Below are 23,112 nucleotides of genomic sequence, written 5' to 3' on the forward strand. Positions count from 1 at the left end.
GTTATTTGAATACCACTGCTGCCTCCCAGGGTCTGCATTAGTGGAAGGTGGAGTCAGGACCAGATCTGAGAGTCAATCAGAGATACCCCGAGACGGGACTCAAGGATCTTAACTGGCATCTTATCCCCTAGGCCAAAACTTGCTCCAGGTTCTAGAAATTAGAGGATGGGTTGGGTGAAGATTCCTTTGGGCACGGAGCCCTTTGCGTATAAAAACCTTCCACTGTAATCTTTAAGTTTGCTCACAGAGCTGGCCTACCCAGAGACGAGAAGGTGCTCATTGGAGTAAATACTAACTCATTTAGTCTCTTGGGGAACGTGCGTGCCAATTAATCAAATAACGATGTTTTGTCTTTATTTCCTGTTTTCGTACGATAAGGGGGATTGGCTGAACTCTTAGACACTCATTAAGATCAAATCATCTTCCAAGATTTTCCTTTCCCTTCACTCTCTGCTTATTCTCTTGCACCAAATCTCACTTCCTCAATTCAGAAATCTAGGCCCGGCCGGCGCCGCAGCTCAATAGGCTAATCCTCCGCCTGCGGCGCTGGCACCCTGGGTTCTAGTCCCGGTCGGGGCGCCGGATTCTGTCCCGGTTGCCCCTCTTCCAGTCCAGCTCTCTGCTGTGGCCTGGGAAGACAGTGGAGGATGGCCCAAGTGCTTGGGCCCTGATCCCGCATGGGAGACCAGGAGAAGCACCTGGCTCCTGGCTTTGGATCAACGTGGTGTGCCAGCCGCAACGCGCCAGCCCCAGCGACCATTGTGGGGTGAACCAATGGAAAAAGGAAGACCTTTCTCTCTTCTCTGTCTCTCTCTCTCACTGTCCACTCTGCCTGTCAAAAAAAAAAAAAAAAAAAAAAAGAAATCTAGGCCCAAACCATGATGTATACGAACTACTTCTAAATTGAGGTGTAGGCATAATACAGACACATACGTTTGTCTGTTTTCCTTAAAGGATGCATTTCTTTCCTGACCACACATAATTTGGTTGGTTTGGGTTACAGTTCTAAGGAGAAACTTTCTAAGCGAGACCATCGGATCAGATAGCGAATGTGTTAATATAATCAGAACTTCTAAGAAAAAAAAAAGCCATTTTGACAGATTAGAGATTGTATCTTTGTGTGGATACTGCCCAAGTTGTCAAGCCCTCTTTCCGTGGTGACAGCAGGCTTCCTCCAACTTCAGGGACACCCTGTCTTCTCATCACATTATGAAAAGCCAGCCTGCAGCTATATTTGGAACTTTCTGTCAGAGAAAAACTCAGAAAGAGAAAGTAAAGCACCCTACTTGAAGTTCCCGGCAAGTGTTGAGGAAGCTTCTAGATACTTCCAGACAGGTTCCATTTTACAGAGACAGGAGCAGAGGTACAACCAGAACAAAGAAATCACTATTTTTCCGAGGTGGTGGTCTCTGTTCTTCCCATGACTACTGGCAACGATTCTGCTCCCCAAATTTGTCTCCATTTGGAAAATCTGCCCTTAGGCAACAAGGTCTCTGTAGCTTGAAATGGGAACCCATCACAAGTAAAATCCACCAGAGGGGATTGCTGGTCCAGTTCCATGACTGTTGCAGGCAAAGGAGGTAGATTTGTGTGGCCTGCCCACTCAGCTCGCTCATGGACAGCAGGGACCCTTACCAGAAAGTAGCCACCGGCCCAGGGAGACAGAGCAGAGCAGGGCTCAGGGAACAAAGCAGGCATTTAGTGCTTACAGATGATATCCAACTCCAGCATCAGGGAGAGCTTGGCCGAGAGGGCATCTCCTAGGAAACCATCAGATAACGTTGGGAGAGACAGCTTTAACATGAAAAGAGCTGCAGGGGAAACATCGCCCGTTGGCTAGGAGGGAGCCAGTTTCTGATGCAGCAGTCATTTCTTGTACAACAAATGGCCCGTGCTGATCACGTGCGAGCGGCTGCGCTCAGAGCCGGGGATCCGATGCTCCTGGGCTCTCAGGAGGGCAGAGGGCAGCAATGCCACCTCCTAGGTGAGGCAGGAGCAGCAGAACCTGGCTGGTGGGAGCAGACAACCCACCTTCCCTGCCTGCGCAGGCACTGGGGGAAGGGACAGAGATCAAGCGGATTACAGAGACAGCATGGCACTTGGGATGGAAGCACTCCGGGCTTGAGACCTGCAGGGTGACCCGCGTGGCAGCAGAGGGGGTTGTCAGGGTCCTGGCTGCTGGGAGAAATCAAATCTTTCTTTCTCCATGGCCTGGGTCCTCATCTTTCCCCTCTCTCTCCTCCAAAACACAATCTTACACATACATACAAGTACCCAGAAACACACATGCAAAAACAGTCACACATGCACACACATATACATATGCACACACGTCTTGCAGAGGCATACAAGTTATTGGGAGATTAGCTTTAAATGTAAAAAAAAAAAAAAGTAAGCTCCCTGTAGAACATTCTCTCACCCACACACCTGCCTATTCAGTCAAGAAGGCCTGTGGGGAGGCGTCTGTGCCTTGTGAAGCTGAGGCCCATTGAGCATCCCCTGCTGCATAGCAGACACAGGACCCGGAATGTTGGTCCTCTCACTGACGACTGTTGAAACTCTTAGTTGCCTAGCAACAGGTGGTGATAGCACAATCATAAATAAATTTACTTCGGGATAATCTGAATCTTTTCATTTAGCCTTTTTTTTTTTTTTTTTTTTAAAGAGCTTCCTTGGAGAACTGGAGGATTCAAGCGGTGCAAAGGCACCTCTGTGTTGCCGCTGGTTCCTCACTGAACTTGGTGCTTCCATGTGGTCAGGGCCACGGTTCCATCTGATGCTTCTCTTGCCCCCGAGTTTCCTTTGGAGAACAAGCATGCATCTGTGCACTGGTAAAGAAGGCCACAAGCGACCCCAGATCTGAGCAGCCTCGTGGGTGCCTTGACCCCAGATGTCGGCTCCGTTCCACCCACCAAAGCTTCCTGAAACTCACCGGAGAGCCCTTCCAGACAGACGCAACTTGCTAAGTCAGCAAGAGCATAAACCAAATTGCCGGGGAATTAAACAGAGAAACTGCTGTCAGGTCCAATAACAGGAACACGAGAAACGCGACTTTGGGGAGGTGAGGACCCTAGACTGGCGTTCTGGTGGGAGGATTTCGGGGCATACACACTCCTCCCTGTCAGGAGCGGAAAGAGCGTGGGTTTAAGATCAGACAGATGCAGCCAAATCCTAGACGAGTCGCTTACAGTCTACAAGTTGAGCCTCCGCTTAATCCATAACACAAAAAAGAAAATTATCCTGAAAGCTATCACACCAAACTGTTGTACAGATTAAATGAGCTAAGTAATGGAACGTGCAAATTGCAGTCAGGGTGCCTAATAGGTATTTAATAAGAACCCTTCCCCCACCGCCTTGCCTTCTCTGGGACAAATACGCCATTGGTGCTGTTCCAGCTGCAGTGACTCTCACTGCTTCAACCCACCCGGGCTGCATTAAGAGAGAGCTCTAATTCAGCCTCCGCACAAATGCAAACTGACTGCTCCATTAGCACACATTAGTAACGCTCCCGGTACTAAGTGTGGGTGAGAGCCACACGGTACATTTTTGCAAACTCTTGAAAAGACTCTCCTCTCTGTAACAGCGGCTCCCGACGAGGACTCCCTCCCCTCACTCCATCTCTCTCTCTCTCTCTCTCTCTCTCTGTCTCCCTCTCTCACTTCCCCATGGTCCACTGTCTCACTGTCTCTTTTCATCTGCGTGCACCTTCAGCCCTCACCCTGGACACACTGACCTCCCCTTCCCCTGCTCCTGCTAAATTTAGAGGCGAGCTGTCTCCCTGGTGTGACAGGTTGGGGGGCTGTGGCAGCAGGGTCCTGAGCAGATCTGGAGTTGGCTGTCGGCGGTGAGGGAAGGACAAATGTCAGGGAGACCGACTCCCTGGTCACCCTCCCCCTGGCCCCTACAGCCGCTCCTCAGCAGCCTGTCTTGACAGGCAGGGTGAAGGGAGGAGGGCACGGGGGCCTTGGAAGTCTGCCTGCCTGTCACCGGAGCTCAGAGAGACCAAGGGCTTGTCAGAACACAAGTCGCTGGGGCTCTCTCCCTTCCCCAATTAATTCAGTCAGCTCTGGAAGGAAAGGACTGTGTGCTGCCCAGAACTGAGTCATCAGCACAGCTTACTGGTGCAACACTGCAGCTTCCTCCGCCTTTTCTAAGCACCAGACCCCAGCCAGGGCAGCAGAACTTAATTCAGCCCTCCGAGGACAATGACATCCCCTGGACAGCTGACGCCAGGCTGAGCATCTAAGGACACTTTCTCAAGTGCAGGTCCATCCCAGGAATCCTGCTGCCAGAGCCTCTGTCCTATCTTTGGGCATTGCTTCTTCCCGTCCCCTAAGTGCACCTGAAGACCAGCACCAGTCACTATCACACAGTAGGGGGATCGCATGTCCTTTCTGAGAATCTGTTGGAAAAGGAATCACAAATCCTTCGAAGGTGGGGAGGCGACAAGCATTGCCAGAGACCCCGAATGCAAATGCCCATAACACACCAGTTAGCCATTCTTCACCTTATAGCATCATCTGATTCTTAAAGTTGTAATTTAACAAATGCTCTGTGAGTCCCTGCTGTGCAACTGGTATTGATGAGTTTGTCTGTGTCTGTCCTATATTCTCCTCTCCAAGGAGCAGCCAACAAGGACAACACGCACCCACCAGCTACCCGGACCTGCATATTCCCAGTCTTCCCAAAGAGCCAAGTGTAGAAGAACTTCATACACAATGCGGGAAGGCCATTAAGTTGCCTCTCAGAAGTAGGGGGTGCGGGGTGGGGGGAGCTGGAAGGAGAGTGTTTGGGGCTGGTATTTCCTTCCCTTGTTTTGAAGATGAAGATTGGGGGTCCTGTTGAGGTCAAGCATCGGCGAGGAGAACCTGGGGCTCCTTTTCCAGAAGACAGCTCTCAGACAAGGGTCGCAGCATGCCAGGAGCAGAAACCAAACCCGAGTTCCAGTGTCAGCCCTGTCTTCAATCAGCTGGATGGTTCTGAATAAGCCCTGTCACCTTCTAAGCCTGAGTTTCTCACTGAGTGGACATAGAAGGCAATAGGCACCTGGTCCACCTCCCTGGGGCGGGGCGAGGACCAGTCACTGATGGATGGGGACGAGCTGTATAACCCGCGATGTGGGAACTGTGGTCATATAGTTGTTAAGGTCCCTGGCAACGGAAGGCTGCGCAGATGACAGCAGAGGTGACGTGATCCATGCAAGCCACATGGTGAGAGACAAACTGAAATAGAGGAGCCAGGTAGGCTTCAGTGGGTTAGTGTGACAGCTCATGCTTCCAGGAATACCTACACATGAGGCCTGCTGACCACAGTCCTGCCTCTAGCCCTGTGTCATGAGTACTGTTGCAGTTGAAGTCAGCAGTAGGGACCAGTGTGGCGGTGCAGCAGGGTAAGTCATGCCTGCCATACCAGCAAGAGTATCACTGGGAGTCCTGGTGGCTCCACTTCCCAACCAGACTCCTGCTCATGTGTCTGGAAAAGCAACAGCTGATAGTCCAAGTACCTGGGCCACCCACACAGGAGACCGGAAGGAGGACCCCTGGCTGCGGCAGCCATCTGGGGAGTGGACCAGGGCATGGAATACTCTCATTCATTCTCTGTGACAGAAGAGAAAGGACAAAGGGTGTCCAGAGTGACAAGAGGACATGGGGGACATACATTACTGTGTCACCCTCAGAGGGGCCTCATCGGCTGGGCCAGCCCTCCTGACCTGGAGTTGTTACTCTCTCTCCATGTGTGAGCTCTCCTGAGCCCTTCCCAAGGGAGCCACAATCAGCCCAGCAGGGGTCGCACCCACCAGGACTTGTGAAGCACAACCTGACTTTATGTCCTCACCGAGAGCAATGGAAATTAATATTTAAAGTTATGGAGTCATAAAACCGTGGGGTGTGAGAAACACACCAACCTTCGAGGCCTGGCTGCCCCACGCAGCTCCATAACATGCATGTTTAGAGCTCCCCAACTGCTTTGTGCTCATTTGCAGAAATGCCACACCTGAAAACTGGCATCGTGCCCTTCACCCTCGAAGTTTAAGTCACCCAGAGCCATCCTTCTAACTGCAGAACTGAGAGAAGCAAAGGCAAGGCCACTTCCCTCCCGGGACCTCAGGGAACGCCAGGAGCCAGCCCTGCCCAAGCCACCTGTGTCTGCGACTCAGCACACAATGCTGCAGCCCAGCATGGCAAGAGCCAACAGGAAGTAGATCTTGGGGAAAGGTCATGGACTAGCCAAAGGGAAGCTTGATTTTACATTTCATCATCTGGTTTAAATTATTTTCTATTTTGCAGTAGTTAAGAAAATATTTCCACTAGAATTACACAAGCTATAGCTGAGTGCTTTCTCCTTGATTTATATTCGGTCATGTGTTGTTGACAAAGGGGGCCAGTTGCGAGCAGTGTGTTGTTGGGTGACTTCGTTGCTGTTGGGACATCACAGTGTGCACTGCCACCTTGACAGCGGAAGTCAGTCACTTCATGTGGCCTCCTGATGCATGGTGCTGACCCACCAGGGCACACTCCCAGGATGCATTTCTTATAAGCAAAAGGATACAGTCTGAAATAATGATGAAGTATGCAGTGTAGTAAATACATAAGCCAGCAACATAGTCACTTACTACCATCCCCAGCCATTTGGTTCTGTGCATGACTGTATGTGCTATGCATTTACAGACTAGCAAGCCAATAGTGTTACACCAGCACCCCCACAAGCACATAAGGAATACATTGTGCTATGATGCTGCAATGGCAATGATGTCACCAGGAGACAGGAATTCTTCAGCTTCTCTACAATACACTTTAATTGCATTAAATTCCAGTCTCCTGGCTTCATTAATTGAGGATAGTTTCATTCAGAGCCACCGTGTGTGGGACAGACACAGACACATGCACGCCCACTCCCTCCAAATACAGTGCCACACACACAACCTTTGCTTCCCTGATACGTCCAAGCGAAGCTCTGCTCTCACCCTTCCTTCGCCCATGCTGTCTGGATCACCACAGTCCTAGCACTGCCGATGGGGGAAGCCGAGTGGAAAGCCTGTGTTCCCTGTGCATGTCCAAGGCCATGGAGGTCCAGGGCTCACATCTGTGCCGCGGCAGCCGCAGGCCTCCCTCTGGGTGCTGACTACAGGGAGCAGATTTAGGAGGACTCCAGCAGAGCCTGGACTTGAACCAGTCCCCCAAAGCCCTAGGCTGGAGCTCAGGCTGAGACAGCCAGGAAACACCTAGCTGTGAGAGCCATCGGGCTGGACGCACAGGCTCCAGGGCAGGGAGGCATCCTGCAGTGCCAGAGTCCTCCCTGAGTGCAGGATTCAGGGAGGGAAGCGGGGGCCATGTTGTCAGCAGGCTGGGGTGGAGGCGGGGGGAGGGGTTGGAAATCAAGGGCACAGAGAGGAAGGCCAAGGCTGCCAGCCTAAAAACCCTGCTCAGGGGAACCATGAATACCAGTGGCTGCTAATTTCAAGCTGCCTGGCCGAGAGACAGGAAATCCCTCTGAAGCAGGTGCTGTGCCCTTTGTTCAGTCCAGGCAAGATGAGTTGGAACCCGCTGGGTTCTGAGGCCCATTTTCAATTCCCTGGAAATAGGTTTTTGGTCTTCAGAAATCTACAGCCCAGCAATCAGACACCCTGACTACAAGACAAAGGACATGGGGGGACAGGCGGTCAAGTTCTAAAATGCACCATCTGGGCAGAACCTTGACTCCATCTTCTATCCTAGACACACATTGCTCTCGTCACGCTGTCACATTCAGAAGCAAATCGCGGCAGAATAAGAGTGAGTGCTTTCTGTGAGCTCCCGAGCTCTCTGTCTTTTCTCCAAGGGCTGCACAGCCCATGGCTGACAGTGGGAACCGAGTGCGAGACCGCAGTCTCACCCAGCAGTGGGGAAGTGGGGATCCGTTCGTACAGAGCCAGGCCTCCCCATGAAAGCTGCTAACTTCCAGTGCAGTACAAAACTTCGCTGTAGCAGCAGCAGCAGCAGCAGCATTGCCACATTGTCACAGTAATAAAGCGACAGCCAGGGAGCAGCTCTTGAGGGCAGACCCAGGATCTCTCTCTTCTCCACCTCCTGCAGAGCCTGACACAAAAAGGGGTTCAGCAGCTGTTGGTGAGGGAATACATACAGTGCCAATGGAAGGGGCATGGAGGGAAACTGTCCAGCCTCCCAGGGTAACCACAGGTTTCTCTGCTACATAAAAACAACTCATTTCCCATCCAGTGACTTGTTTGAGGGGCCATACCTCGGAGAGGGTCCCCCTGTGTCCGTATTGCTATGAACTCCAGCAAAGCCATGTGGCTGGGTCCCAGAGGGGCCAGCTCCTGCTCCTGCTCCTTCTCCTGACCACACTGGAGCTCCTCCTTACTGACCACTGGCCTCTGAGCCCCTGGTCTGGGCCCCCTGCCCTGCTCTTCCCCACCCACAGGCACCCTCTCTCCTTCTGGGCCCCACACCAAGGCTGGCACTAGCTACAGAGCATCAGGACTACCTTGGTCTTTGAAGGTCAACCAGGAGAAAACGGTGGTGGAAAGGAGCCGAGGACCAGATCCCACGGCCTCTGCGCCCATCAAATGGGCAGTTCCCTGGCTGAGGGCAGATCCCTCCAGGGAGCTGTGCCCTGGTTCTCACAGATACACCCCCACCCTCACCAGGTCGCTGTGCAATCCCTGGGGACAGATCACTGTTTTGTGCTTCTCACTACCCGAATCAAAAGTCCATATCCTGTGGTCCACAACTCTGTAGACTCCAAATGATTAACCTCAAAGTAGCTACCCCATGCTTAGGCCCTGACCACAGTGAGGGCAGCCAGCCCTACATCCTGGGGCAAAACAGCTCTAGGTCCTCCAGCTTCACCCTCACCTCTCTCTTGCTTTCCTGCAACCCAATTGCTTCCGGATACTCCCTCAAAGACAGGTTCTGCAGCTCCCCAAGACATCTGAGCAGGGACAGGGTTTTGTGGCTTTGGGGCTGCCTGTTTGACTCAGATCTGCCACACGCAGAAGGGGAGAAAACCTTGCAGGGTCCTTAGCACAGGCAGCAGGAGTGCCCACGCCCAGAGGCTCTGGCTGCAGCGAGCAGTCTTAGTCCCCAAGCACCCTTCAGCATCCCTGTCCTCTCTCTGCCCTGCTCTGCGCAGAGGCCCAAGGAGGGGACTGTCAGAGCCGACAAGGCCAGGCAGCAGGGAAGCAGTGGCAAGTATACCCGCCACTGACATCTTAATACTCAGAGTTTTCAAAGAAACTTCCAGCCACAAGGAAACTTCCAGACGAAACTGACTTCCAGTGAAAAGCATTTACCTTGCAGTTTTTCTCCACATGTACTTTATGACAGCACCAGCAGTCTCCTGCCTTGACTTGAAATCTTGTCAGCTTGTAACGCAGGATGGAAGTGAGTTAGTGCTGAGAGGGGGGTATGTCAGTCAGGCTCCTAATTGCTTCAGAAGTTCCTACGGAGGTACAAGACCCCCAGCCTGCCTTGGTGCTACCCCCAAACCCCCCACCCCACCCCACCCCACCTACATCTCTAAGAATGCCCGAGACCGCTGTGGCCAGAGCTTACAGTCGGCTCTCAGGGCTGTGAGCCGCTCCCTGGGTCCCGGGCCCGTGATGTGGGTCCTGCCTCCTAGACGTCCTGCAGAGGGCCTCCTTTCTGGACAAGACAGCTGAACCCCTCGGCCTCTTTCTTTGGGATCTGCTTCCTCAGCCTGAGCTCTCATTGGCAGCCTTGAGAATATGGGAGGCAGCCTTGAGAGGGAAGAACCACTCTCTCGCCGCTCAGAACCTCTCAGAACCACAGCCCTCCTCTCCCAAGCACCCTGTCCAACTCTCTACCCTCTCCACACCAAACCACGACTGGCTTACAGCTGCACCATGCCCTTCCTCACCCAGAACCCCATCCAGGCCTCTCCCAGCCAATGCAAAGATCCCCCTCCTCTGAACTCAACCCTACTGTCCAGAGGAAGCTGCTCAGAGCCTGGGCCAGAGACGGTCCCTCCCTCCCCATGCCACCATGGGTCCTACAGCATTGGGGCTGGGCTCTCCCCCTCTGCACAAGGCTCCCCGCACCCATGCTAGAGCCACCTGACACCCAAGCATGCAGACACCCGCCACCTCCCTAGAAAGAACTCCCCACACAGGGAAACGCTGCCCCCAACCAAGGTAAACACCAAAGCCTTGCTCAACATGCTGCTAAAGGCTGGGGACCATGGGTGCCCTTTGTGACAGCCCTGTCCCCTGACCCCTCTTGTTCTTAAAGATCACAGCTTTTCTGGCAGCTGCAAGGGACAGGACCAATAGTATTTGTCAAGAAAATCGTATCTGCCCCAAGGCCCTGAAGGACGGTAAAACACAAGGAGCCCCCATACTGGCGTAGGAGCCCCAGAGCAATGGTCAACAATTCCCGTCCACCCCTCCCCATGACGTGCCCCTGTCAGGAACTCCCAGGAGGGCAAGGGGGTCACTCTGGGGTAAGGGCTTGGAACTGGCAGTAACGTGCAAGTTTCAGTGGCCTTGACGTTGGCCTCGGGTTAATGGAAGATGGGGTTCTACAAGGGTGCTCCTGTTCTAGTCACACTGTCGGGCCTCAGGCAAGTCTGCACCCAGGGCCTCTGCATCCCACTTTTATTGCTGAAGGAGATCACAGCCAGACACATGTGAGCACTAACATATTCTGAGAAGCAGAATATTGCGTGAACCTGGGAGTGGGGATGGAGGAGACCATGGCCGGGTCCGAAAAGCATGGCAGAGGAAGATGAGGGTTATCCAGACCTTAGGAGGTGACAGAGGAAGAGGGAGGGATGGGGCAGGACACCTTCCAAACAGAAGAGGAGAAATTTTCCTCTGGACCAGGGCTATGGGGCTGGACTGGAGAAACGTCAGGTGGAAAGACACAATTATATGAGAGGAAGCTCTGGGGGAACTGAGGCAGGGAGTGTGTGTGGAAAAGCCAAGGGCACCCCAGTGATCTCAGCAGGGTGCTGACGCTGGAGGCCATTGAGTGTCTCTTCCCAACTCAGTGTTCAGAGTGTTCAGTGGCTTCAGCTTGGAAAGTGGATGAGGTCGGCGGTGGGAAGCAGAGCAATGTTTACACCCAGAAACTGCACCCCAGTCGTTGGTTGGTTGTTCTGCACGAGCTGGCTATGACAGCTTCCCCACTGTGGGAAGACATCTGGTTTTCAGAGGCGATAAAAGGCCAGTGCCATGGGGTGAATGTGCCTTGTCCCCACTAAGCTCACGCTGAGGCTTAGCTCCTCAGTGGGGCAGGGTTGGGAGGCATTCAGCTCACAGGGCAGAGCTTGGGGATGGATTGATGCTTTTCTAGCAGGGATGGGGAGTTCAGACCCCTTTTCTCTCTTCCACAAGCACCCACTTCCCTTCTGCTGTCTGCCATGAGGCTCTTACAAGAAGCCAATTAAATGCAGGTTGTAGGCTTTGGGACTTTCAGAATCATGACTAAAAAAAAAAAAAACACTTTAAAAAATAAATTACCCAGTCTCAGGTATTCTGCTACAGCAACAGGAATTGGACTGAGACAGACAAGGGAAGCAAAAACCAGTGTTAAAGATGTAGAAGCAGAACCAGGAAGGGACAATGCCCTGAGCAAAGTAGAAGAGATGGCCCAGATGAAAGGGATGAACTTGGACTTGGGAACAGGTTGAATCCGGCTGAACCTGCTGCTGGGACAGCTACCCGGGCCCATTTCACAGGGGGGAGTGATGCTGGTGTGGGGGCTGGTCCCGGTGTCAGCCTAGTAAAGCCCGCCCCTGCCTGGCCTCACCTTGCCAATGACGGGGCACGCTTTCTCCCAACAGCTTCTTTATGCTGGCAGCTCTGTAGCAAAATGAAGGCACAAGCAAAAAGCTATTTTTACAGCTGAACCCGCCTTGAACAGGCAAGTTGACCAACTTCATCCTACCTGGCCCCGGAGTGACGCAGTTAGCAGCAGGCTCACCCATTAGCCAGTCTGGTGTGCACCCAGTCTACACTGACACCCACCACCCCAGACTGCTGCTCTGGTGCTGGGAGCCTGCTCGACTCTTCCCAGAGAAGGAGGCTTGTTCTCCCAGAACGCTGGCAGGCAGCAGTTACATTATGTATCTGCTCAGCGCTCAGGCGCGAAACCATTATGTTCACGGATCATTATTGACATCCTGACATTTGTCACCTTCTTTCATAGCAGTTAAATCTTGCTTTATCTGTAAATGTCACCATGTCATTTATTCATGAAAGGGGTCACATTCCCGAAATAGCATGCTTCAGTTTAAAAGAGGAGCCCGGCTTTATTCGCAGTGGGTAATCCTCAAACAAACTTTACTGCTGATAAATGCTTTTTTATTAGAGTTTCTTGGCCTTAAATGACATCCTCACATGTAGAATGCAGTTCTGTGTTTGTGGAAATAAAATCTGAATGTTGAACAAGAGAGAAAACTGTTGAGATTAGAAAAAAGTGAAGCTCTTCTGGGGTCATATCCAGAACGTTTGGATATAAACAGATTTGAATTTATTGAGGGTAAGCCACGATTTTAATAAGATTGTTATGCTTCTGGAAACATGCCTGTGGCCTTTTTGAATCATTGATGCCACAGAAACCTCAGTGTGAACAGGGGCATTTCAACCTCCCTGGGTTGATCCCTTAGCTGGAGAGGTTTAGACAAAAGAATTCAGCACACTTGATGCGCGTGTTTCTCCTACCCTCAGATGCCAAGGACACTGGCTGGGGACCTCATATTGAGAGTCTACACTTGCTGGCAACTCCCTTTACACAGCATCATGCAAGTTCACTTTAAGTAGGGTCACTGTATAATTTATCATCCAAACCCAGACACCTGTCTGAGGGATCAGGAGGCACTAAACATAATTAACAGGTATTAACTGATCGACATCTAGCATGGGTCCAGACCAGGCAGGACATATGGCCGCGCTGACTTTAAGGCTTCCTCAGCTGTGTCCTGGAGGAGGTTTACAACCACCAGCTGCCCAGTAAAGGCTTCTGTCTGTGTAGGGGGGGCTCCACAGCTATCTGCCTCCAATTCATTTTCCTAACTCAGTGGCTCTAAAAGTGCAGCTCATGAAACAGTCTGAAGATCTTGCAAAAAAAATGTAAGTGCCCAGGGCCAGTACTGTAGCATGGTAGGCTAAGCTTCCTCCTGAGATGCCAGCAACCCGTATGGGCACTGATTCGAGCCCGGGCCGCTTCTCTTCCAATCCAGCTCTCTGTTTATGGCCTAGAAACGCAGTGGAAGATAGCCCAAGGGCTTGGGCCCCTGTACCCATGTGGGAGACCTGGAGGAAACTCCTGGCTCCAGATCGGCCCACCTTCGGCCATTGTGGCATCTTGGGAGTGAACCAGCAGCTGAAAGACCTCTCTCTCTGTCTCTCCCTCTGTCTGTAATTCTACCTCTCAAATAAATAAATAAATAAAGTGTCCAGTTCCTGCATTGAATTGACAAAATCAGAACACGGAAGGAAGCAGCTCGAGCACCTCTATTCTAATACACCTCCTAGCTGCCTCTTACATACACTGAAATTTGGAAGTGGATTGTTCTGATCCAAATCTTTTGTTCTCTCCAGATTCCTCTGTGTTCTGGTTCCACTTTGGTAACAGGAAGTGAGAACTCTGCTCTTTTTGCCTAGAGTTGCAACTTACAGATGGGTGTGAGCTGAAAATAGATTCTTTATTGTGCACAAATATGGAGGCTGTGACACTTCTAGCATAATGCTATTAAACACCATCTACTACACTCTTCATTATGCACATAACAGTTTCATATCCACTAAGTGTAGGCTACACGTACAAACACAGTCATGGAGTAGCTGGAAGATAAAATAGTGAGATGACATCAAGGTCATTGCAAGTCGTGATCAGACGCAATTAAAACTGCTCACTCTTAGGAGAGAAAAGGACCAGGGAGGGAGATTTCCCAGGCGCTAATGAGTATGATACAGGTTGTAGCAATGAGTGCCACAGATCACAGCCAAATCTGAGCTCCTATTTGTAAGCACAGGCCAGGGTCACGTTACAATGGCTAGCATTGAATCAGATAGTATCCTCATTAACTCATCAGAGTCAAGCCTGCCCTGATAACAGTACAACGGCTTTGTACTGCTGATGGCCCAAGAGTGGCCAGCAAAATCAAGGTGCAGGTGCACAGATAACAAGGGCACACTTTGTGGGGTGCTTTCCTCTGCAATTTTTCATTAGCACCTCCCTCAATTCATCTGGGATCTTGAGTCGCCGGAAACTCTCGCAGATCATGTTGTTACCTGCTGCGGAAGGCACAGGCTGAATGCGTAACAGCCAGGTGGGTGTCATTTGTACACCAGAGCTGGGACCCAAGGAGCACAGAGGCTAAGGCTCCTGGGAGACCAGAGGATGACGCCCTAAGGGAGGGATGTTGGGGCCAGTGTTCCCTTGCACCCATGGTGACTAACACCAGAACCCACAGGGAAGGGCTAGGGCAAGATTGCAGTCACAAGGGAGGCTTGAGTTCTGCTGTGTTGGAAACCCCAGTCCAGCAGAGGACGCACCAGACACTCAGCCACACCAGGGTCAGCTATTGTTCAGCAGGGCCTGGAGAGGCGGCTGGCCTTGGACAGATGAGAACAGTGAGGCTCAAATAGATGAAGTCACAGAGAAAGGCAGTGCCAGAGCCAATACTGGAATTTGGATCTCACACTCCCTTGTTCTTTTTCTCCATGCAAAAACTGGAAGTGTCTGCAGCCCAAATTAAACTCATCCCAGGTAATCCTCTGATCCAACTACACATCCATGTCTGCTTTGTGAGCTCCCATCTCCACCTTTACTCAAGGTATCCTGCTCCCTGGCGATGCTCTCCTCTCTTCTTTGTGTTTATGGTCTTATCCCTTGAGAGTATCTCAGCCCTCAATTCCCAACAAGCAGCCCAGGAGATGGGGTAGTCCTTCAGGGCTGTCATGTGTTGAAACTAGGGAAGAACACCTTAATCTTTGCTCCCCCGAAGTCATCAACCACAGATTGTCCCCAGGGAGGGAGCCTGAACTTAGACAAAGAAAACTCAGTCTTGAAGAGGACTGAGAATCATTAGCCTCCAATACGTTTGGTAGACGTGACAATCAATGCCTCAACCCTGAAAGGGACACCTGGGCAACGCACCACGGCACCCACTACTCCAAGGTCACCATTCTACGCAAACCTTCCCTAACAGCTCAGCCCTCCCTCCCCCAGCCGCATGTCCCTCCATGCTCTAACCGTCTATGGTCTAACCCGTGTCATTCACTCTTCTCTGCCCTTCCATCCAGTTTGCCTTCAGCAAACATTAACATAAGGAGCCTTGAGAAATGAAGAAAAATTATCATACTATGTCCATTTTTTCAGGACATATTTATCCTGATATGCTATTAGACATCATCCTGGTTGCAGATGTTTAGCCTAGCAGTTAAGGCACCTGCCTTCCACATCGGAGTAAATGCGTTTGGCTCCCAGCTCTGGCTCCCAACTCCAGCTTCCCACCAGTACAGACTGTGGGAGGCAGTGCTGATGGCTCAAGTAGTTAGGAACCCACCATCTACAGAAAGCAGCTGATGGGAGTGCTCTCTGATTTGCTCTGTCCCTACTCTCTCCCTCCCTCCTTCCCTCCTTCCCATTCTTCTTTCCTTCCTCTCAAACAAATAAAAATTTAAACATCACCCTAGTGCACTTGTCAGGCCATTTGTTTAGAGCAGGACCTGCTCCTCCAGTGACGGCAGAGCTCAGAGGGTTGGTTCTGGGTCTTCCCCTTCTTCTCCTGCCCTCCCCCTTAGCTGAGACTGAGCACAGAGCCCATGCATGATGCAGATTCCTCGGCTTCAGCTCCACCTCGGTTCCCCTCTGTCTCTGGAAGAAGCACTTGGCACCTGGTCTTGAACAAAACACCTGCCTGGGCAGCATCTCAGGCCTCACACCAGCTGAGGATCTTCCACTGCCAAGGGGCATGAGGGTCCATCTCCCCGTTGGTCCCCCGCTTAGGTTAGCAGCCATGGTTGACCAGGGAAGAAGGTACCATAGACACAGGAGGCAGTGGTTGAGAATCTGTCAAGTCCATCAGAAATGGTGAAATCCCAGCACCTGTCCATCTGTCCTCTGCAGCCCATCCACCAAGGTCCCCTGGCTGAACTTCAAGGTCCCAACCCCCTTTTAACTGGAAAAACTCACACTTGGTCCTTCACATATACCCAGATACTCACATTTCACTGAGCTTTAAGGTAAACAGAGAAAGTTCCAGTTAAAGTTCAGACCCATTTCAGAGAAAGAAGGTCAAACGTTCCCAGTTCTTCCAGACTTCTCTTCATGCTCACCCACTTGTGGCAGCCTTGAAAGCCCTCCCTGAGCAGGGCACCAGGACACAGTTTCTGATCTGGGGAGGGTGCACGCTTGCTGAGGAGGCAGAACAGATGCCATGGGATCCTGAGGACAATGAAATGACACCAGTTAGATCACCCGGCACTAGTTCTCAGCTCCAAGCCTCCAAGCCTCTTCAGAGCTATGTTATTTGTTTGGACAAATTTCTTTACCTCCATGAATATAGTTTTATTTATTTTTTAAAAAAAGATTCATTTTATTTGAAAGTCAGAGTGACAGAGAAGGGAGAAAGACACAGAGAAAAATATCTTCTCTTCACTGGTTCACTCCTTAGATGGTCCACAGCAGACAGGGCTGGGCCAGGCTGAGGCCAGGAGCCAGCAGCTTCATCTGGGTCTTCCACATGGGTGGCAGAGGCCCGGACATCTGGGCCATCTTCTGCTGCTTTTCCTAGGCCATTGGCAGGGAGCTGGATCAGAAGTGGAGTAGCCGGGACACGAATCGGCACCCACGAGGGATGCTGGCAAGGTAGGCGCCAACCTTCCCTGCTGTACCACATCACCAGCCCCAAGCCTAGTTCAATGAAGGGAATGTTAACCTATCAGACCCACTGTACAACTGAGGGAGACTATGCATGTCAAGTACTTCACGCAGGGCCTAGCACATAGTAGGCATACGTGTTAATGACCTTCCTTCTTCCATGGAAGTTGACCGTAATTTTGGTCTGCTGCTCCCACTTGGGAACAGGATTTTACTAACTGCAAACTGGCACATCCTCTGACTTGCTCCATGCCTGTGAGAGAGTAGATTAACCTCCAAATGCCTCAGGTTCCTCATCTGTGGACAGTAATTGCTGTCCCTCCAGCTACCCAGCTCCGGTTATCATTGAAAGCAAAGCACAAGGCACGTTTCAGAGTGTCTGGGAGCTGCCCGGGAGACAGTTTGCAGAGAAGTACAGGGTGGGGTTCTATTATGACCATTGGGATTGAAAAGACAGCTCTATTTTCTACTCTGTCTTTCTATTAAATTGAACTTCAGCCCTGGAAATTAATATCCCCACTGCATTTTAGTGAGGTGGCTCTATTTTTACAAGCGCTACAGAATCAAGCCCTAATCTGTTATGCTGTGACCTTTTGCCAGGCTCTGCATCAGGGAATCATAATTCAGGGACAGCGTCAGTTCTGGAAACCTCCATAGGCCTTTTATGACATGAGTGCTATTGAATATTCTATAAAATCTCCTTGGAAAACTGGCCCACATTTCTTTATAATCTCCCCACACTGTTTCTGAAGTCTCTCTATAGATTTTTTTTTTTACTCTAAAAATCCATAGCAATTCTTAATAAGGATCCAGGCCTCTTGTAAGGGATTGTGGGGAGGATAAGGCTGGATCGGGTCCCCAGGGAGGGCGGAGGCGAGGCAGCAGAGCCATTCTGGTACTGCTAAGCCCCCTGGATGAGGACTCTGGGCAGAAGCCCCTGACAGCAGGATACAGTCACTGCTGGTAGGCAGAGGACGACAGGCACTCAACAGCAGAGCCACACTCGCCTCCTTGCACAACTGGATCCCAAATCATCCTGACTTTGAGAAAGTGGGGGTCAGTATGGACGACCTGAAACCTTTGTGCCTTCTCAGACACCTTCAACTCTCCTCTTTCTCTTTCTCCTTGGCTTGGCCCCCACCTGTGCCAAACTGTCCTCCCTCCTCTCCAAGTCTATGCAGTACAGTCTCATGGGATGCAGGATCGGGCTTTGTGAATGTTTATGGGGGACTTGATGAATTCCTTCTGGACATAACCTTAATCAATGACACATGGAGCTGGCAGGGAACAGGACAGAAAATTGCCTCTTTGCTCTGTGGGTGACTTCAAGGTCTGTCTCATCTTCTCCGACCTTCCCAGCGAGTCCAGGGTGCAAGCAGCCCTGCCTGCTGCTGATGACTTCAGTCTGCACAGCGCTCGGTGCGAATCGCTGGCCGGCAATACTCCGCACCTTCCTTGTTTCACTTCCCCATCTGGTTTCACCCTTGTGACCTTGGGTTTGTGCCTTCCAAACACAGGTCAGCACACAAGAATTCCTTTCAAAAGGATCTAGGCTAAAGCATTTGTGGCTTTGCCAAATGTGAAAATCAGCCAAGTTGGCCTAAGGCTCATCGGAGATGTGACCCTGGGGGACAGAGCTTCCATGTGAGTTGTCTCTGTTCCATGCCACCCACCTCTGCCTAGCATGGGTGGCACATGGTGAGGATCCCATAAGGAGCTGAAATACATCACATTCAGGTGAGGAGAACAGAGCCAGAGATAAATCTGAACTCTTTTCCCCTGAAAGTTTTCTACTCAGAAAAATGAGTCATGGGCTTTGGCTAGCACTACCTCTTAAGAGTCACTGCATTTTCAAGAAGCCCTATAAAGAGTCAGGTATCACAGCTCACTCTCCAAAGTTCTACCATTTTCAAAACTCTTTCATGGGCTATGGGCTTCATGTATTTCTCAGAGCAAGTCTTGAAAACAAACAAGGTAAGCCGGCGCTGCGGCTCAACAGGCTAATCCTCCACCTAGCGGTGCTGGCACACCAGGTTCTAGTCCCGGTCGGGGTGCCGGATTCTGTCCCGGTTGCCCCTCTTCCAGGCCAGCCCTCTGCTATGGCCAGGGAGTGCAGTGGAGGATGGCCCAAGTGCTTGAGCCCTGCACCCCATGGGAGACCAGGAATAGCACCTGGCTCCTGCCTTCAGATCAGCGCAGCCATTGGAGGGTGAACCAACGGCAAAAGGAAGACCTTTCTCTCTGTCTCTCTCTCTCACTATCCACTCTGCCTGTCAAAAAAAAAAAAAAAAAAGAAGAAGAAAACAAACAAGGTAGACAGCATGGTCATTTAATAGATGCTTACTGCTCAGGAGAACCAAAGAGGTGCCCTGAACTGCTCAAGCTCACACAAAGCCCAAGCCCTCTACTGCAGCACCATTAGAGCAAAACCAGGCTGGGAACCCAGGCAGAAACTCAACACCACGCGTCCTCACGAACTAATCACACAGACTGGAGGACCCATCCTTTACCAACTGGCCAAAGACCCTGCTCCAGCCATGTCTGCAGATGATCAAAGGGCTCATCTTCAGGGCCTCCATGCTGCATGTATGAACAGAAAGTTTGATACCACCACATGGAGCTCTGCTATTCTGCCCTCTTGGGATCTCAGACTGACAACCTGTTCCTTTGAGACAAAATAACGAAATCCGAAAAGGAAGACCAAAAGGAAGTACAAGGAAGTCCGAACAAATGTTACCCAGGACCTACTGTCCAGGGAAAACCTCCAGGGAGGGAGTGAACCATGGAAAGCTTCATGGAAGCAGAGGTGCTGAACATTAACGAATGAGAAAGGTGAGAAAGGCGAGAAATCGTAACAGCTGTGACACTACACGTGTCCACATTTTCATTATACCAGATTGTTACACAAGTCCATGGGATATAATTATACTTGTTTCACAAAAGGAGAAATGAATGCCCAGAGCTATTGCTGGGATCATTTCGAGAGAGGAATTCCTGTTTGTTTTTCCCCAGGGCTATTTCCCTTACCATTTGGAGTCTAAAGGAGCGTACTGGAGTCAGTGGAAGTCAGAAGGAATACAGAGGAGAAAAAAAAAAAGTCGAGAAGGAAAAGTGAGCAGGGATGAGCAGTAGAAGGGAGGGAAACACTGCACAGAGGGCAACACTGACCAGCGTTGCCCAGATGGCTCTCACTTTAGCAGTCTTGGATGCTGTACTGGAGATCCTGACTTCTGCCTGTTCTTCCCTGAAGGATCTTTGACAGAAGAAAGCAAAACAAATGGAAGAAGACAGGAGGAGGACAGGAAAGAGCATAAAAAATTTCTATAACATTCACTAACAACACATGGCCTCCACGGAGCAGTAGACACACTCACATGCACTGTCGACTGTTGAATCAGTGTTCTTCCAAAAAGTCCTTCGGACTGGAGGCACGGACAGAAACCCAGTGATATTAAAAGCCCTCTGAATCTAAAAATGGCTGTCAAAGGGCCCATAGGTAGTACTCGAAAGAGGAGGTAGTACCTCTGCTCCTTTGTGGACTTAAAATTTTCTTTATAAATAAGAGATACCTATGTCCAGAGGCAAGGGGTATCACTAAAAACAGCCCCAAGAAGCCAGAGCTGGCAGAAATCATGTAGGATGGAAGCTGACTGGTGTGGTTGCCTGCTAAAAGGTGTCTCTCATTTACAGCCCTACAGATGGAGACACTTCGAGACCAAGAGAATTTGGAGCTAAGGATGGACCAAGTCAAGAAGCAGCTTCATTTTTCAGACTGAAAAAGAGAGGCTCACAGAGGACACAGACCTAGGGATAAAGTCAGGAGCAAAGCTCTCTGCTAAGAGACACCTAAGCTAAAACAGTGTCTTGGCTGCTGTTTTAGGAGGCAGAGCAGGGAGCTACCCACCTCATCAAATGAGTCCCAAAGAATGCGTGTGCACCTAACCAGGGAGAATTCTGTAATCTGGATGGCACTGTCGGAGCGCTGCTCCTTCTCCGAGGGTCCAGGAGAGGCTGGGAGTTTCAGTGCCTGTGAGAGAGAGGGACACAAGTCCAGCTGTGCAGAAGCAGGGAGCCACCCTTAATGCTACAAGCGAACACAGCTGGCAGCAGCACATCTGCCTGCCCGAGAGCTGGCCTCCATCTCTGGAGACCTAAAGAACTAAAATCACGTATGGCTAGAGACAGGGAAATCACCCAGCAAGCCTTGGGCACGCTACCGGATTTGGGCAGCTCCTCTGCTGAATTTTAATGAAGTAATTAAAAGCAAGATAATGGAGATGGGGCTCTGCAGAGCAACACTCATGGACCTAACCTCTTTGATATTTTCCTGTATCAGGAAGCAACTCTATCACTAGATGGCTTCATTAATATTCCAGCCAGTTCCCTGGCTCTTAAAGTGATCTATGCCAAAGTTTGTTAGTCTTTTAAATTACCTGCTGAGGCCCCCTAAAAAATGAAGATCGGATGTGTTCTGGGGAAAAGGCAATGTCACAGAGGGTGCTGCTGGAGAAAACAAAAGGCCAGCTCACCCTTTCTCTGCAAACAGCCATTGGATTTACACAGAAGAAAGCAATGACAGCCAACTGGTCAAGGAACATGGGTTGGGACAGAAAATATTCCAGAAGATCACAAAGCCTGTTTCAGTGGAGCAAATTTTCTTTAAGAGTTGGCCTCTTGGCAGATACCTTGATGCTGGAAAACCCAGCTGTTAACTCCTTGACCCAGAGAAAGGTAAAGAGGCCCGACATGTAGGCTCCATATAGTCCAGAAAGCTTTATTCTGAGAACCCCCATCTTCTACCCCAAAAGCCTACCAGTTTCTCCCAGAATCAGGGAACACAAGAGGGTGGGCTCTCCCTCTTATTTACTATGCATGTTGCCCCTTACCCTTTCTGCCTGTTCTTTGAGGCTCATTTGTAATGTCACCACCTAAAGTCAAAATATCCTATGGCCACTGCTTGGGATGCCTATATCTCATAACAGAATGCTGCCTGTGTCCTCACCACTCTGTTTCCAATCCAGCTTCCTTCTGATTCATTTTGGGAGGCAGCAGACAATCGCTACTAGCTTTGGTCTGGTCCAACCTTGGCTATTTGTGGGCATTTGGGGACTGAAGCAATAGATAAAAGATATCTCTCTCTCTCCCTCCCTCCCTCCCTTTCCCTCTGCTTCTCAAATAGATGAAAATAATTTTTTAAAAAAGTCCATATTTGCAGAGGACATTATTTTGTTCATGGAAAACACTAAACACTCCACCAAAAAGCTGTTAGAAATGATAAACCAATTCAAGTAAAGTCACAGGATAATAAACGCGAAAACAGTAGCATTTTTAATTTTTTTCAGTATTTTTATATGCAAATAATGATCTTGCAGAAAGGGAAATCAAGAAAGAAACCCCATTCACAATAGCTACCATAAATTACATATTTAGGGATAAATGTAACCAAAGACATGAAAGAGCTCTATGAGGAAAATTATAAAATACTGATAAAAATTCATTGTGAACATAAAAAGAAAGATATTTCTTATTCATGATTGTGGGAATATTGTTAAAATGTGCATACTACTTAAAGCAATCTACAGATTGAATGCGATCTTTATCAAAATACCAATGACATTCTATACAGAATTAGGAAAAATACTCAAAATCATATGGAGCCACAAAAGACTCTGAATAGCCAAAGCAATCCTGAGCAAAAGTAATAATAATGAGCCAGAATGGTGGTACAGAATGCTAAACTACTGCTTGCACTGCCTGCATCTCACACTCAAGTGCTGGTTCAAGTCCCAGGTGCTCTGCTTCTGATCCAGCTCCCTCCGAATGCTCCTGGGGGACCAGTAGAAGATGGCAGCAGTGCTTGAGTCCCTGCCACCCATGTGAGAGACCTGGATGGAGTTCTGGGCTCCTGGCTTTGGCCTGGCCCGGCTCTGGACACTGCTGGTCATTTGGAGAGTAAACAAGCAGGTAAAAAAAATCTCTCTCTCCCTCCCTCTCTGTTCCTCTGCTTTTCATATAAATAAAATAAATCTTTAATAATAGCATTAATAATATTAACAGAGCTGGAGCCTTCACAATACCCGATTTCAAAGCATGCTACAAAGCCATACTAATTAAAACAGGATGGCCCATAAATAAAAACTGACATGTAGATCAAAAGAACAGAATAGGGAAACTAGAAATTAATCCAGATGTATAAAGCCAACAAGGTTTGACAAAGATGCTCAGAACATACACTGGAGAAAGGAGAGTCTTTTTCAACAAA

At 50.0% G+C, this 23,112-nt stretch overlaps 1 protein-coding gene across 20 annotated transcripts in view; it reads right to left on the reverse strand.

Annotated features, from left to right (window-relative positions):
• The window catches only part of TDRD15 (tudor domain containing 15), a 462,408-nt gene that overhangs the window by 98,315 nt on the left and 340,981 nt on the right, over positions 1-23,112 (reverse strand). For 14 of the 20 annotated variants that reach the window (XM_070069375.1, XM_070069382.1, XM_070069381.1 and 11 more), the window contains one exon: positions 16,307-16,415. In XM_070069375.1, coding sequence (XP_069925476.1) covers positions 16,307-16,415 — 109 coding nt within the window. Of the gene's footprint in view, positions 1-16,195; positions 16,416-23,112 lie in introns of all 20 variants that reach the window. The other 6 variants (XM_070069385.1, XM_070069391.1, XM_070069394.1 and 3 more) reach the window with 1 other exon arrangement.

Source organism: Oryctolagus cuniculus, chromosome 2 (genome assembly GCF_964237555.1).
Source record: "Oryctolagus cuniculus chromosome 2, mOryCun1.1, whole genome shotgun sequence".
Classification (NCBI taxonomy): domain Eukaryota; kingdom Metazoa; phylum Chordata; class Mammalia; order Lagomorpha; family Leporidae; genus Oryctolagus; species Oryctolagus cuniculus.